The 17,080-nt window shown below is 35.2% G+C and overlaps 1 protein-coding gene across 3 annotated transcripts in view; it reads left to right on the top strand.

Annotated features, from left to right (window-relative positions):
• TTC29 (tetratricopeptide repeat domain 29) overlaps positions 1-17,080 on the top strand; it is a 254,589-nt gene that overhangs the window by 142,973 nt on the left and 94,536 nt on the right. For all 3 annotated transcript variants that reach the window (XM_037992745.2, XM_037992737.2, XM_037992744.2), the window contains one exon: positions 1-229. In XM_037992745.2, the coding sequence (XP_037848673.2) occupies positions 1-229 (229 nt within the window). The remainder of the gene's footprint in view (positions 230-17,080) is intronic.

Below are 17,080 nucleotides of genomic sequence, written 5' to 3'. Positions count from 1 at the left end.
GGACACTACAACAAAGCTTCTCAACGCTTTCAGCAAGCTTTTGACACAACAGTAGAGCTAATGAGCATGCCTCTGATGGATGAGACAAAAGTTCACTATGGAATAGCAAAAGCTCATCAGATGATGCTTACAGTGAACAACTATATAGAGTCTGCAGATCTCACCAGCCTCAACTATCTGCTGTCATGGAAGGAGAGCAGAGGTGACATTGAACCTGATCCAGTTACTGGTAAGGCATTGGTTTTTAGAACACTTTAGTTTTCATATCATTCTCAGTGATTAATTCACTTTCATTGGAAAGGTTTACTCAAGTGCTGGTGATTTTAATTTGATTGGTAATTTTAATTTTAATTTTATGGATCTATTACTACATGAAGGTTGGATAGGCTTGTGTGCTAAATTATACCTTTGATGTTTAAGAGAAACATAAAATAGTGGTAATAATGTGGTGTACCTGATAAATCACCATTCTCATGCTGTGTTTTTTTTTTTTCATCAGTTATCTTAGTCAACAATACGTACTGATGAGGCATAGGAATGTGAAATAGGCTTATGCTTTTTTAGCATGCTCCGTGTTATACCTTACTGAAAAGAGTGACTGTTGATCAATGCTAATTTGCTTTATCTGCTTACTTTACTGATGAGTACTTTTATCAGTTTGAGTTTGAATATTAATTTAGAAAACACCTGGTAGTAATCTTTCTCAATTCTACTTTTTTCCTACATACTTTTTCTTATGAAGAATTCTATTCAAAATAGTCAATTAAAAACCAACAACTAGAAGGGATGCAGGGGTCAGTATTATGTGCCAACTAGGTGTGGCTCAAGTCCCCAGTTAAGAACTTTAGAATGGGATATTTTAAAAAACAAAACAAAATAAAATAAAAAAAAATACTGCCAGACTTTAGAGTTTCTTTTATTTGTGTGCAAATCAAACTTTTTAAAGTAAAATATTTTGGCATAACTCAAATGGAATCATAAGGCAAACCTTTTGTAATGTGAAGAAGTATCTTCTATTTGATTTGAACTCTTTGTTTTCCCCTGTGGTCATTTAGATGAAACAACAATCTATTTTGGTATTTATTTCCTCCACAGAATAAATTGTAAATAATAGCAAATTAAGCACACATAAGTTTTGTTGACTTTTTTAGGTCAGTAGAATATTACTTAACAACCCACCATCCTCTACTTATAAAATAAGGAAAGATCTTCCAAATACATCCATAGTAAGAGAAAACAAGATGAAGTCTTCAAAAAATTGGCAGCTTCTTGAGTTTCAGTGTGTTCAAACACTTCCAAAATATTTACAGTCCATTATTAACTGACTGCTTTCAGGTCATATTGTGCTTACTTCAGCATGCTGTCTTGTCATCATGTATTTGAGAGATCTGTTGTTTTGAGTTATGTATCCTTCAGGTTCTCATATTTTCTGCCCAGAATGGCAGAAAATAACCCAGAGGAAACATGACCCATGTTAGATTACTTATTCTGATGAAGGTTTAGTAGAAGATAAGTAAAACTACTCGCATTTTCAGATTTATTTTGGATAAACTCCGACCATCACAATGGTAATTATGAAAAAAAAAAATACTTCTGGAAAAAGTATCTTCTGATCAGACCTATGTCCATTCGAGGCCATCCTGATTTTCGCTTTAAAAAAAATCTTTTTTTTTTTTTTTTTGAGATGGAGTCCTGCTCTGTCACCCAGGCTGGAGTGCAGTGGCGCAATCTCGGCTCACTGCAAGCTCCGCCTCCCGGGTTCATGCCATTCTCCTGCCTCAGCCTCCCGAGCACCTGGGACCACAGGCGCCCACCATGATGCCTGGCTAATTTTTTTTGTATTTTTAGTAGAGACGGGGTTTCACAGTATTAGCCAGGATGGTGTCGATCTCCTGACTGGGTGGTCCACCTGCCTCGACCTCCGAAAGTGCTGGGATTACAGGCGTGAGCCACCACACATGGCTCTTTTGTTTTTCTTTATTCTGTAAGACTATGTATTTTTCTATACATTTTATGTTTTATTTCCATGCTTTTGTAAGGTCACTTTTTTCCCCCCCCAACAGGACTTAGGAGCAAAACAAAAGCATATCAAAATATTATTCAGACATTAAAAAACAGCTATTCGCCTGGTAGAGGGGGCAGATTAAGTTGTTCAGAATGCTATAAAATATTTGCTGATTTATTTTACCTACATTAGAAATACATGCATGGATGAGCCACAACATTATAAAACTGAAAAATAAAAACCTTTTGGATCCAAGTATAAGTGAGAAATTAATTCTTATACTACTGGCATGGTTTAACATTTTCAGAGGTAGCCATTCTATCCACAGGAAATAAAGCCTGTAGGATATTATCAAACATGTTTGTTTACATAGACATATTTTTTAGTTCAAAAGACAGGAAATTCTGCTTTAAAATGCTTCAGAAATATTTCTTGAACCACAACTCTTAACACTATCTGTGCTCTGCTTAAAAATCTTCCTTGGCTCCCCACTGCCTGCTCATTAAATACAAGCTTCTCAACCTTTTCTGACCACTTCCCTCCCCTGCCTTATGCCACTCCCTCTGCCCTCTGCACACCACATGCTTTATTATCACCTACTTTTAGTTCTAGCCCCATCCAGGAAAATCCTGCCCATTTTGCTAGGTCATTCTCAGATGCTGAACACTTCCATGATGCCCTCTCATTTAAATGTGGTCTCTTCTCTGTCCCACATTGAATGTCATTCATTTCTCTCCACGCACTTTTCATTTGGCATATTCTGCATCCTACCACGGCCATTTCTGTAATTCCCTTAACTGCCCGATTAAGGGTATAAGTCTCTTGAAAACAGGTGCTTGTTCTTGATATTCCCTACAAAAGAAGACACGATGTTTGGCATCTACTAGGTACCAAGTAAATATTTGTTGAATTAAATAGAATTCAAAATGAGTTATGCATGCCCTAATCATAAACTAGTTTGCATTAACTACTTTTAAACAAAATGCATAGTTTCCCCATCTTCTTGGAAAACCTGTGATCCAACACTGCATTTTGATTACTATCCAATTATCACATGAATGAAGGATGACACTCACCCAACATGATGTCAACAAAATGAAAAAATGCAAAAATATTATTTGGAAATCTGAGCAGCTTTTAAGTTTTCAACTTTTGCCTTTCTTCTAAGAAAAGGTATCTTTAATCTTGCCATTGAAGGGCCCTGTGTATTCAGAAAAAAACAGATCAAAGATCAGAAAGATACATTTTAAAAGCTGTGCAGTTATCTTCACCTCTGAGACTTCCATCCTCCAAACAAATCATTAGCTCAGAGAGCAGGCAATATTCTTTTAAGCAGAGGAACATGACCCCCTAAGGGAATAGAGCAATGAGAGCACTCAGGTCTCTAGATGAAATAGAACAGTGAGTCACCAGCAATCATCTCTCATCTTTATACCTTTCAGAGGGAACACAGCAAATATAGACACCTTCATTCTATTCTAACACTCTTAGATAGGGTTAGACCTGATTGCTTATTCTTTCTTTCCAATATTAAAATAAGAATAGATTATCCTTCCAAACTTAAGGATTTAGAAGAAATTCAAATTTATTACAGTTCAATAAAATTGTTTATCCTAAACCAACTGAAATTAGTTGGCTCCAGAAGACTTAAGAGCCTATGAATTTCTGCTGATTTCTCCAGAATATAGTTTACTTTCCTTACTAGAGCTATTATCATTACAGTCAAAAAGAATTTTTTTTTTAATGAAAGGCTCATTCATCTGGCCTTTTGGAGATCTCAGACCCACATATGGAACAGCAACACAGAAGCAAAAGCTTTCCATATTCAACTTAATAGCAGTGTTAGCCTAGAAATGTAATTATAGCCATTTAAACACCAACATTGTTTTTTTTCTTATTTCAGACAATATTTATTAAGTTGACAATAATTGTAACCATCATCCAGTGTTTATTAAGGACCCATAATTATGCTGTGTGCTACATAATTACACCATCAATACCTCATGTGTTGTTTTTGTTTGTATTATCATGAAGTGCTCTCTGTGTATATGCTTTTTAATGATTTTTTTATTATTATTATACTTTTAAGTTCTAGGGTACATGTGCACAACCTGCAGGTTTGTTACATATGTATACATGTGCCATGTTGGTGTGCTGCACCCATTAACTCGTCATTTACATTAGGTATATCCCCTAATGCTATCCTCCCCACTCCCCCCTCCCCACAGTAGGCCCTGGTGTGTGATGTTCCCCTTCCTGTGTCCAAGTGATCTCATTGTTCAATTCCCACCTATGAGTGAGAACATGCAGTGTTTGGTTTTCTGTTCTTGCAATAGTTTGCTGAGAATGATGGTTTCCAGCTGCATCCATGCCCCTACAAAGGATATGAACTCATCCCTTTTTTCTGGCTGCATAGTATTCCATGGTGTATATGTGCCACATTTTCTTAATCCAGTCTGTCACTGATGGACATTTGGGTTGATTCCAAGTCTTTGCTATTGTGAATAGTGCCACAATAAACATACATGTGCATGTGTCTTTATAACAGCATGATTTATATTCCTTTGGGTATATGCCCAGTAATGGGATGGCTGGGTCAAATGGTATTTCTAGTTCTAGATCCTTGAGGAGTCGCCACACTGTTTCCCACAATGGTTGAACTAGTTTACAGTCCCACCAACAGTGTAAAAATGTTCCTATTTCTCCACATCCTCTCCAGCACCTGTTGTTTCCTGATTTTTTTAATGATCGCCATTCTAACTGGTGTGAGATGGCATCTCATTGTGGTTTTGATTTTCATTTCTCTGATGGCTAGTGATGATGAGCATTTTTTCATGTGTCTGTTGGCTGTATGAATGTCTTATTTTGAGAAGTGTCTGTTCATATCCTTTGCCCACTTTTTGATGGGGTTGTTTGTTTTCTTCTTGTAAATTTTAAACACCAACATTTGATTAAACACCACTTCACTGATAATAATTATATCAGTAAGATGGTTTTAATGTACTTTCTTATTGTAGCCAAATGTAAACGACATCAGAGAAATAAGATGCAAATCCTGACGATAGAAATATAGTAGATTAAACTGCTGACAGTCAGTACTTAAAGAAACTATTTTCTACAAAATGGCATGTAAAGGTTTCCTTGAATGGCAATGATGCCATCGTAGTTTTATGAATCATTTAGTATTCTTAAAAGAGGATGATCAAAACCATGACTTTGTCTCACGGCCCTTGGTTTATGTTGGCTTAATGTGAGGCCCTGGGCTTAATGTTGAGTCATGTTTTTATAACCTGTTCCTTGCTTGTATTTTTCATTCATGAACTCAACCCTTTAAAAAAAAAAAAAGTGAAAAAAATCACATTCACGAGTGACTCCTCAGCTTTTATTACAATCAGCTATGTCTGTTGGTTAATAACTTTAATAATGAGGAGGAAGTCATGGAATTAGCCACAAAGTCAGCAAGCAAATAGGTTTCATCTATCTTAAAATCACAGAGCAACTCTCTGTCTCTAATAATGTTTTCAAAACCAACACAAAGAAAAAGAAGAGTCTGGTGAAAAATATGACTGAATCAAAGCTCACCTACTGACAGCTTGGTGTCATTCAGAGAGGCTACTAGTCAAGAGTCCAGTGATCTGAGCACTAACATATTGAGCACTAATTAGCTTTGTGACTTTCAGCAAAAGATTTCATTTCGTCTCCTTAGCCTGTTACCTGAAGTTCAAAATATATGTCCATAAGATTCCTCTGGAACATGATTTCTCAGTAAGAGCATCTTTCTCACTAAATATGGTATTTTGTCGTCTTTTTTAAATTTTATTTTTATTATTATTATTGGGTTTTTTTGACAGAGTCTCGCTCTGTGGCCCAGGCTGTGGAGTGCAGTGGTGTGATCTACACTTACTACAAACTCTGCCTCCCGGGTTCACACCATTCTCTTGCCTCAGCCTCCGCAGTAGCTGGGACTACATGTGGGCGCCACCACGCCCAGCTAATTTTTTGTATTTTTAGTAGAGACAGGGTTTCTGTTAGCCAGGATGGTCTCAATGTCCTGACCTCGTGATCCGCCCGCCTCGGCCTCCCAAAGTGCTGTGATTACAGTGTGAGCCACTGCACCTGGCCGGTATTTTGTAGTCTTTGAGAGTATATCTAGATGTTCATGAGCATTTTATTTGTTGTTTTTCTCCCAACAAACATTGGCTTCTGTGAGTTTTCACAAAAGGAAACTTATTATTATCATTATTTTTATTATATATTACACAACTGTAGGAAGACCGAGTGTATTTGATCCCTCTGCTAGAATTTATAATAGAATTTATTTTTCCCTGGTTGGTACTCTTGAAGTTGCTAATCTTAGTGAACTATTTTATTTGAAGACTTTTAATTCATCCTCCTGTATTCAACCCTGTGTCTTAATTCCCCTTAGCATTTCTTCAACCCTGCCCTATCCCCCACTGTTCCTGGGGCTCCTGATATCTGAATATTCCTGCTTTTCTCCTCATGACTGTCCCTCTTCATACACTTTAGTTTGTGGCTATCTCTTCCCTCCTATATCTGGTGCCACTCCTACATCCTATAGTCTGTATGTTCAAGGAGGTAGTAGGAACTTGAAGAATCATGGAATAAAATGTCCAAGATGAAAAATAAATTGGATGGGATTAGCAGCAGATGACACAATGCAAAGGAAAAGGTTAGTGAACTTGAAGACATAGCAATAGAAACTATTCACAATGAAATACAGAGAAAAAATACTGAAAAAAAATTGAACAGAGAATGTCAGAGAATGGTGTGTCAACTTCAAGAAGCCTAATATATGATTAAGTTGGAGGCCCCAAAGCAGAGGAAAAAGAAGAGACAACAAATATATATATTATATTATATATAATATATAGTTACATATATTATATAATATATTTAAATATATATAATTTTTATATTATTTATATATTATATTATATATTATTTATATTATATTATAATAAAATATATTATAATATAATATTATATATAATAATATATATTTTATATATAATATATTTATAATATAATAATATATTATTATATATTATAATAAAATATATAATATATACATATATAATATAATTGATATAAATTAATATATAATATATATTATCTCTATTATAAATAATATATATATAAAACAAAGTAATCAATTGCCAGTTGTCTTACAAATTTGATTTTAAAAAACCACAAACTGGAATTTAAGAAGCTCAATAAAACCTAAACAAAATAAACATGAAGAAACTAAACCGAAGCATACCATAGTCACAGTGCTTGAAATCAGTGATAGAAAGAAACATCTTAAAGCAGCCATGGTGTGGTGGGAGAGGAAGGACACTATATACAGAGACAGGACAAAGAAAAAAACAGAAAGATCGTTGCAAAAAATACAGTTCAGAAGAAGGTATTTAAAGTACTGAAATAAAAAAAAAAAAATAAGCATCAAACCTAGAATTGTATACTCAGTGAAAATATCTTTCAAAACCATAGGCAAAATAAAACTTTTGCCAGCCATACAAAAGCTGAGAGAATTAATCACTAAACATCAGTACACAAAATGTTAAAGTCCTACACACTGAAGGAAAAGGGATCCAGTTTGAAATCTGCATCTGTGCAAAGAAATAAAGAACATGAAAATTAGAAATATATCAGTAAAAATAAAAGTTTTTCTTTTTAAATTTGCTTTAAAAATAATTGATTATTTAATGCAAACAAATAATGCATTGTAGGGTTTATAACAAATGTGAAAATAAATGTAAATTAAATGGAGAAATCTGATTTTGTAGAGGCACCTTCAGTTTCCACCAGGCAGACAACTGCCAGCCTGGGGACCACCATAGCTCAATATTTGAACTGAATGTTGTCAGTGCTCATCAGTTTCTTATTTGGGAACCCACTGTTTTAGCATCCATATCTCATTGCCTGGTTGTCGGGTTCCTCTAAAAGGGATTTGTTTTTAATTTTGACCTTGTTTTTGTTTTTGTTTTCTTAGATTGCAAAACCTTTACCTGGCTCAGGGTGGGTGATGTATTTTGATCCTGGGTATTTTGGAGCCCCAAATCATCACAGCCTCCTGCACAAAGGGGGCTTCTCATGTCGGCTTTGTGGGTTTTAATGGCTTTCTATTTGCTACGAGAAATTGTTTCAGGCTCATGGTATACAACTTTGCATCCAGACCTGGAATCTACTATTTCTACAAGGACCCCCAACAAAAGAAATTTTTGAAAAAGCAAAAGCAACTTCTAAAAATCTAAAAATAAATAAACAAATAAAGTCAATGACCCTAAATATGTATCCAGTTGGTGATATAATCACACAGAAAGGAAGAATTCCAGGTGGCTTTAAAACAGAAATTTGATCATACATCTCTAATGGATTATATCCTAAAAAATGCCTCCCACCCAAACAATCTAAAACTTTTTTCAGTAATCATGTTATTGGTACTGATGTTGACATTATTATGATGATGTATGGTTTAGGAGACATTAAATGGATAATTATTTAATATACTAAGTCTTTTATTCACAGTGTCCCTATGGACTAAAATTCTCACCTTGTTTAAGTTCCTCATTTGAAAATTGGGGTGCAACAGAGGTGATTAAACCGTATGATCTCTGAATTCCTTTTTTGTTCTTTAAATCTATGATTCCTAGGTTTCTGAGAAAATTCTTATGCTTTTAAGTTTTATTTTACTCTAATTGAATTTAAGATAATCCTAAATACCAAAAGAATTATTGTGGGTTTTTAAAACATCATTCTTCCTGATATGATTTTCAATAAATTCCATATAAATCCTTTACATTGTTTTTGCCATGATATTGCAAATATATCAACATATGACAGTGGGGGTGGAGGTGGGAAAAAAATAAAGGTCTATGAAATGAATCTTTACATAATATCAAACAAAATTACTTCAAAATTCCTTAGTTATACCCTAGAATAACACTTCTTTAAGAATTTCTGGAGCAACACACTGAAATAGAGAATTAAGAAAAACCCAAAAAAGATAAGCCTATAGATTTAGAGGAGGCATATTTCAGTGATGGGTTTTCTTCTTTGATTTTAGTCTCCAAATGTGGGGCAGGGAAGAATTTGGGTTTTAAAGTCAGTCGATCAATCTCTTCATTTGAATCCCAACTCCTGCCCTCCATAGCTGATGGACCTGGGTAACTTTACCTTTGTTCCCTCATCTATAAAAGGAAGATGACAGTTCCTTCCTCACAAGGTTGCCTTGAGGATCCACTGACAGAATGCATCTGTTGGCCGCTTGCCTAGTGGCCATTGCTCGACTTCTTACTTGCCAATAGAATCCTGACCGGTTTTCCTTCCTCAAGGTCCCATGTCCTTAAGGGGAGGTAAGAAGTGTCTTGATCCCCAGTGGTTGAATATTTACTATATAATTCAGTCACTGTGATCTCATTATACTTTCCAAGTGACAGCTTCAGAAAGAATGTGACACAATCCTAATTAACCATGTAAGAGAAGAAAATCTTCTGATGAATTCCTAAGGAGATGTTCTTCATTCCTAAAAGGGAGCACAAGATAAGGAATTCTCCTTTTCCTGATTTTAAATGTTGATGCATGAATATGTGATGCCTGGAGCTGCATAGCTAATTTGAAACCAAGCTATCAAAGTGCTAAGGATGGCAACGAGAAAGTGCAGAAGGAATCAGATGCGTTACGAGTTCCCCGCATGCCAAAGTAACCAACCCTGGAATTACCACTGCTCCTTTCTATTAATATGAGATAAATGTCCCCATTTCATTTTGTACTTCATTATTTATAATTGACAAAAACAAATTACATATATTTATAATGTACAACATGATGTTTTGAAACATGTATTCATTGTGAAATGTCTCAAGCTAATTAGTATATGCAGTATCTGACATACTTCTTTTTTTTTTTTTTTTTTTTTTTTTTTTTTAGAGGAAGAACACAAACTCTACTATCATAGCAATTTTCAAAAAACAATACATTGGCTGTGCGCGGTGGCTCATGCCTGTAATCCCAGAACTTTGGGAGGCTGAGGCGGGTGAATCATCTGAGGTCAGGAGTTCAAGACCAACCTGGCCAACATGGTGAAACCCCATCTCTGCTAAAAATACAAAAATTAGGTGGGCATGGTGGCGGATGCCTGTAATCCTAGCTACTCAGGAGGCTAAGGCAAGAGAATTGCTTGATCCCGGGAGGCACAGTTTACAGTGAGCTGAGATTGCGCCATTGCACTCCAGCCTGGGTCACAAGAGCAAATCTCCATCCAAAAAATAAAAAATAAATAAACAAAAAGAAAAACCAATGCATTGTTATTAACTATAGGCACTATGTTGTCCAATAGATCTATTGAATGTATTCCTCCTATCTGACTGACGTTTTGTATCCTTTGGCCTTTGGCCAACATCTCCTCCCATCCCCTAATTTTTCTATTTCTTAAGCCATTGTTAACTGTTTTAAAAAAAAAAAACTTATATCTAACAATACTGCAAGAACGAAATGTCAAGTAGTGCCACCGCATTATCTATCACAGAGAAACAACTGTGGTCACTACTGTGGTCCCAGCTGCTAGCACCATGCCTGGCACGTAATAGTGCTCAAGGAAAACCTAAACTGTGCAACTGTTTGTTGAACAATAGTTGTTTACAACAGAATTTTAGTAAATATGGTTTTTTTAAAGCATTAGGCAAGATCTCAAAATCTGATATGCTCTCTGAATTTTAAAAACACCTCATGTTCTAAATGTACTTATCCCTCCTCTCAACTTAATTCCTTTTCTAATGAGAACACCCATTCCTTCAGAGTATCAAAGTTATGAATGTAGTTAGGAAGAAATCAAATTGAACTGATTCCTCACCAAATTATGCCTGAAAGTGCTTTAACCTATTCAGAGCAATTAGGGTGTTTTTAAATGTTGGAAGATTACCTATGGCCAGAACTTAGGACAGTTGTAATATAGTATGTAATTGAAATCATTCAGGCAGTGTGGGGCAAGATAATTATGGATAATGAGGCCAATACATGGATCCGTCTTGTAAAAGTTGGGAATCTGCCTTTAAATTCAACTTCTGTAAGCTATCCTGAAATTCAAAAGCTTTCCTTTATTTAACATGAATCTATATCCCCTTTTTGGGGGGAAAAAAGAGAGGTCATTAGAACTTGTATTAAGAAAAATGTGTATGCTGTATTTTAACAAAGGAATTTTTAAATGACAGATCACTGTCTGATGAATCTGATGAAAGCTAAGGGCTCTCTCTCCAGAAAACACACAACTATGGCATATATAACTGACTTGAATGACACAGGTTTGAGCTACGTAGGTCCACTCAGGTGCAGATTTTCTTCCACCTCTGCCATCCCTGAGATAGCAAGACCAATCCTTTCTCTTCATCCTCCTCACAATTTTCTTAATGACATTTTCTTTTCTGTAGCTTACTTTATTGTAAGAATACAACGTATAATACATACAACATATAAATTATATGTTAATATACTGTTCATGTTATCAGTAAGGCTTCTGGTTAACAGTAGGCTATTAGCAGTTACATTTTGGGGGAGTCAAAATTATATGCAGATTTTCCACCGCAGTGGGGTCAGCACCCCTAGCCCCTTCATTGTTCAAGGGTCAACTGTAATTTCAGAGAGTTCAGTAACCGTTGCTCAAAGAGGTAGAAATGACAAGTGCTTACAAGTATCTGATTCTTTTCTCTCACATGAAAGATTGCACTTCCCAGTCCCTTGCAACTGGACAGGGCTCTGGGACTGACTAGTACTGGCCAATGGACTGTAGTCAAAAGTCACTTCTGGCTTAAGCATAGGAGTGCCCAAATGAGACTGCAACGGATTCTTTTCCTGCTACAGCGATCATGGAGAAAGCCTTATTAAAAATAATAGAACCACCAGATCGAAGCAGCCTGAATAACTAAATCTCCAATTGGAGAACATTTACCCAGAAAGTCACTTATATCAGCAGCAGACTTTGTGTGAACACAGAATAATCCTTTTTTTGGTGACAAACCATTGACATCTTCAGATTTTGTTACCACAGCCTAATTTAGCCTACCCTAACTCCAAAAGCTTCAGGATTCTTCATCATGGCTCCCAAGACGTCAGCAGTGAGAACTCCAGTGGGAGAACTGGGACAGCCCTGAATTGTATGATGATTTACAAATTGCATGTTTTTAAGTTGTTGTTCTGCACGTGATTCTTTTTGAGGGAGAGGCCCTTAAAATCCTCATTTGCACTTCCATTTCTAGTCACAGAAAACAAGTTTGATAAGACAAATAGATATAAGACATTAAAATATGTTCTATATGTATGTACTACATGCAAGTGTCAAAAAAGTGTAAAGAAGGATATGCATCTTTTCTGCTAATCTTATTTAAATTATAATAGATTATATAAGTATATTTCTAATAAATATCAAGAAGGGGCTTAAGATAATTCAGTGACTTCTGCAACTAATAAAAAAATGAAATAATTCCAAAGGTGAAACATGCTGAAAAATGTAAGTCAATACTTAATTGTAACCAAATTTTAATAAAGAAGACAGAAAAATTTGAGTTTGAATTACAAATGTCCTCATTCAAATACAATTCACCTATCTTCATTTATTTTCTACAAGTGACAAGTTGCTTCCTTAAGAATAAAGTGTTTCTTCAGAAACTGTTGCTCACTTCATTGGGAAATAATAATGTAGCACTAGATCCCTCGGGTTGAAAGATCTTTTTTTCTTTTTCTTTTTCTTTTTTTCCCCCTCTGAGAGTCTCCTTCTCTATCTGCTGCTTTGGTTCAATAAAAGAGAATTCTTGATTGCTCAAACAAAAACTACACTTCTTTTAGATTCTGCTCACAGTTCTTGGTAGCTGGTGGTGTTACCAGTTTTAACTTTCCAATATACACTGAACTCATCCCTTGTAAGAAAAAATGTAGCTGGGTTTCTCTAATCTGCTTTATTTCAACTTTGTCTTTAATTGCTAGTTTGAGGAGCTTATGGAAAGTTTGTTGGTTGGTTAAACCATAGCAAAACGAGAGTGAATCAGTAGAAGGGAAGAGTTTGAGGACTCAGCTGTCACCCCATTTATATTTGTCTCATTCTCAGCAGGAGTCTTACCTCTGCCTCTAGCTATGTCCTTTGGCCTGTGGCCACAGATCCAAATGTTATACCAGTTTTGTTAGATTCTTTCTACCATTGCTAGAATTTGGAAGCAAAATGAGTCTCCCCTATGTGTATTTAATCCTTTTTGGGTAAGGCTTTCTTAGGACAATTTTAGTGGTTCTTGGTCCATAAGACTTCTTCTGAAAAAAGAAGCAATCTGACTGTATTTAAAACAGGAACACATTGAAGGCACATGTTTTGTTGGCTTCTAATTCTTTCTAAACTTTTTCTGATTCAAGGTTTTTTAGAAAAAAATATATTCATGGTCCCATAATTTACTTTTCTTAATGTCTTTTTACTCTGTCTTCCTTGCCTTTTTAACTCCCAGATAAGGATAACTATTCTATGATATAGATTATTTGGCATAATTAATACAAAAATAAATGCTTTTCATGACAAATATCCCTTTAGAAATTATTTCCAATGCCTTATCCCCGGATACATATTTCAATTCTCGTGGATGATGTTTGCCTCCTGGGGATGGGTCAGTGGGCCCAGTATGGGAAAAATTGGGCAAGGCTCTAATGACAATAAGTAGTAGCATATGTCTTCATTTTAATGCCAGTCCATCCTGACCAGTGTTTGCACCTTCCTGGAATGAATTTTTGAATCGCTATGAATGTACCTGCACACATTTACTTTCTTAGTCCTCTGAACTGTTGTAGCAATGAAATAAATATTAAAAGGACTAACCAATATTCACCATCCCCAAATCTTTTCACACTACATTACACTCAGGTTTTCTCTTCCTTTCATTTCATTCTGAACTTCAGTCAAAAAGCCTGAGCAAATAGGCGTTCTTTTACCATGCTCTTAAGGTAAACAAAGTTGGACTTTGTCAAACCAATAGGAAAAACTAAAGTTAGTTCACTTAAGTGCTATTCCTTTGAGGGATTGTATTTATTAACCTCTAATATGAAATCAGATACCTAAAAGGAGAACAAAACCTAGTTAATTTCAAACTTTAGTGAGATAAGTCTGATTTCTCTGAATTAAGACCGTGCGTTTCCATTAACCTATGTAACAAACCTGCACGTCCTGCACATGTACCCTGGAACTTAAAATTAATTAAAAAAAAAAATTCTGTGCATTTCATGATATCAGCAGCTAATCCAGTACATTTTGCATTATTATCAAAAGAAGTTTAGTGCAACCCATCAAAGGACTTCTAGCCTTGCTTATGAGATAGTAAGCTCCTAAGGAGGGAAAGAGTTTTCCAGTTTCCACATATTTTTAATTCTAATACTAAAGTATCAGTGGGGAAGAATGAAATGAAATGAAGTTTCAAGATCAATAGGAAAAGAAATGGTGAGAAAACTCGGGAAAACTGGGTCAAAATAACCATCTTAAAACTTTAAGGTTAATATTTATACTGTACTGTACAGATTTATTTGGCCCAAGTTTTTACCACCACCAGCTAACAGGATTAAGGAAAAGGGGAAATAAACTATGCAAGAGGAAGCTATCACATTCATCCTTTAGCTATTAATTTCCTTCTATCATAATATGAAAAAACTAATTGTGTTGAATACAATGTGAGCAAAAGAAACAATATTTTTTTCATTAAAATCCTAGTAGGCATGGATGAGCAGGCTGATATTATAATTTGCTCACAGGAATATTCCCTAAAAATATAGATGTCCACATAGCTACATTAACTACATCTCATGTGAATGACTTCACTCTTCCGCTCACCTTTATCCAAGGCTTTAAATTGTAATCACTTTTGAAGATTTGTATGATGAAATGTGAATATCGTATTTTTTTTAGTAATTTGATTGGCAGGAAATAAGAAGCAAAACATTACAAGCACAGCTTTTTAATAATTTATCATTACTTACATGAATCTACTAAGTTTGGGCACACAATTATATGACTAATTATGTTGAAAATCCAAGTGGATGCTTAAATAGATGACCATGCCCTGAGGCCCTTCCAGTTGTTTCTGCTGTCTCATTTAACCATGCAAATGTTATTAAGCATTCCTGGCTAAAAATTTTCAAGCATGTGCAAGGGTAATTGCATAGGTAATTATGCATAATGCTGCCACTTACTATATCTAACATAGGAATTTTTCTTTTTTAAAAAACTTCAGCTTTCTACTGGATAGAGTTCTCAGTACAAATATGATTTATAAAAGTAAAAGAAAACCAACCTATTGCTTTTATTCAGGGTCTCTTCTAGACTCCCTTTTGCACATCAGTTTGAAGGAAAAGGGAAAAATATCAAGCCAAATACAGCCATACCTTGGAGATATTGTGGGTTCAGTTCTAGATCATTGCAATAAAGTGAGTCACATGCATTCTTTGGTTTCCCAGTACATATAAAAGTTATGCTTACATTGCACTTATTCTGTTAGGTGTGCAATAGCATGTGTCTAAGAAAACAATGTATATAACTTTATTAAGAATACTTTATTACTAAAAACAAAATGCTAATTATCATCTGAGCCTATGGCAACTCATAATCATTTTGCTGTTGGAGAGTCTTCCCTTGATGTTAATGGCTGTTGATTGATCAGGGTGGTGGTTGCTGAAGAGTTGGGTGGCTCTGGTAATTTCTTAAAATAAGACAATAATGCAATTTGTCACATTGATTGACTCTTCCTTTCACAAAAGATTTCTCTGTAGCACACAACGCTATTTGATAGCATTTTACCCAATGTAAAGCTTCTCTTAAAATTGGAGTCAAACCTCTCAAACTCTACCACTGTTTTATCAATTAAATTTATGTCATTTGTTTCAACAATGTTCACAGTATCTTCACCAGTAGTAGATTCCATCTCAATAAACTACTTTATTTGCTCATCCATAAGAAGCAACTCCTCATTTATTCAAGTTTGATTATGAGATTGCACCAATTCACTCAGATATTCAGGCTCCACTTCTAATTCTAGTTATCTTGCTATTTCCACCACAACTGCAGTGACTTTCTCCACTGATATCTCAAACCTCTCAAAGTCATCCATGAGAGTTGCAATCAACTTCTTCCAAATTCTCATAACTATTGATATATTTTGACCACCTCCCATAGATCATAAATGTTCTTAATGACATCTAGAATGATGAATCCTTTATAGAAGGTTTTCCATTTACTTTTACCAGATTCATCAGAAGAATCAACTACCTATGGAAGCTAAAGCTTACAAAATATTTCTTAAATATTAAATAATATTAAAGCTGTACAAAGTATTTCTTAAATAATAAGACTTCAAAGTCAAAACTTCCTATTGATCCATGGGTTACAGATGGATATTGTATTAGCAAGCGTGAAAACAACATTAATCTCTGTATACATTTCTATCAGAGCACTCTTGGGTGACTAGATGCATTATCAATGAGCTGTAATACTTTGAGAAGAATCTTTTTTCTAAGCAGTAGGTCTCAATGGTGGGCTTAACATATTAGGTAAACCATGCTACAATAGACTTGATGTTATCCAGTCTTTGTTGTTGCATCTATAGAGCACTGGTGTGGTAGATTTTGCATAATTCTTAAGGACCCTGATTTTTGGAATGGTAAATGAACATGAGCTTCAACATCAGTCACCAGCTGCAGTGGCTACTAATAAGAGTTAGCCTGTCCTTTAAATCCAGGCATTGACTTCTCCTCTCTAGCTACGAAAGCTCTAGATAGCATCTTCTTCCAATGAAATGCTGTTTTTATCTATATTGAAAAAATGTTGTTTAGTGTAGCCACATTCATTAATTATCTTAGCTAGATCTTCTGGATAACTTGCTGCAGCTTCTCCATTAGCATTTGTTGTTTCACCTTTCACTTTTATGTTATGGAGACTTCTTTTCTTAAACCTCATAAATCAATCTCCGCTAGTTTCAAACTTTTATTCTGAAGATTCCTTACCTCTCAGCCTTCGTAGAATTGAAGAGAGTTTGGGGCTTGTTC

The sequence above is a fragment of the Chlorocebus sabaeus genome, chromosome 7 (genome assembly GCF_047675955.1).
Source record: "Chlorocebus sabaeus isolate Y175 chromosome 7, mChlSab1.0.hap1, whole genome shotgun sequence".
Taxonomy (NCBI): domain Eukaryota; kingdom Metazoa; phylum Chordata; class Mammalia; order Primates; family Cercopithecidae; genus Chlorocebus; species Chlorocebus sabaeus.
This window is presented reverse-complemented; position numbering and strand designations above follow the sequence as displayed.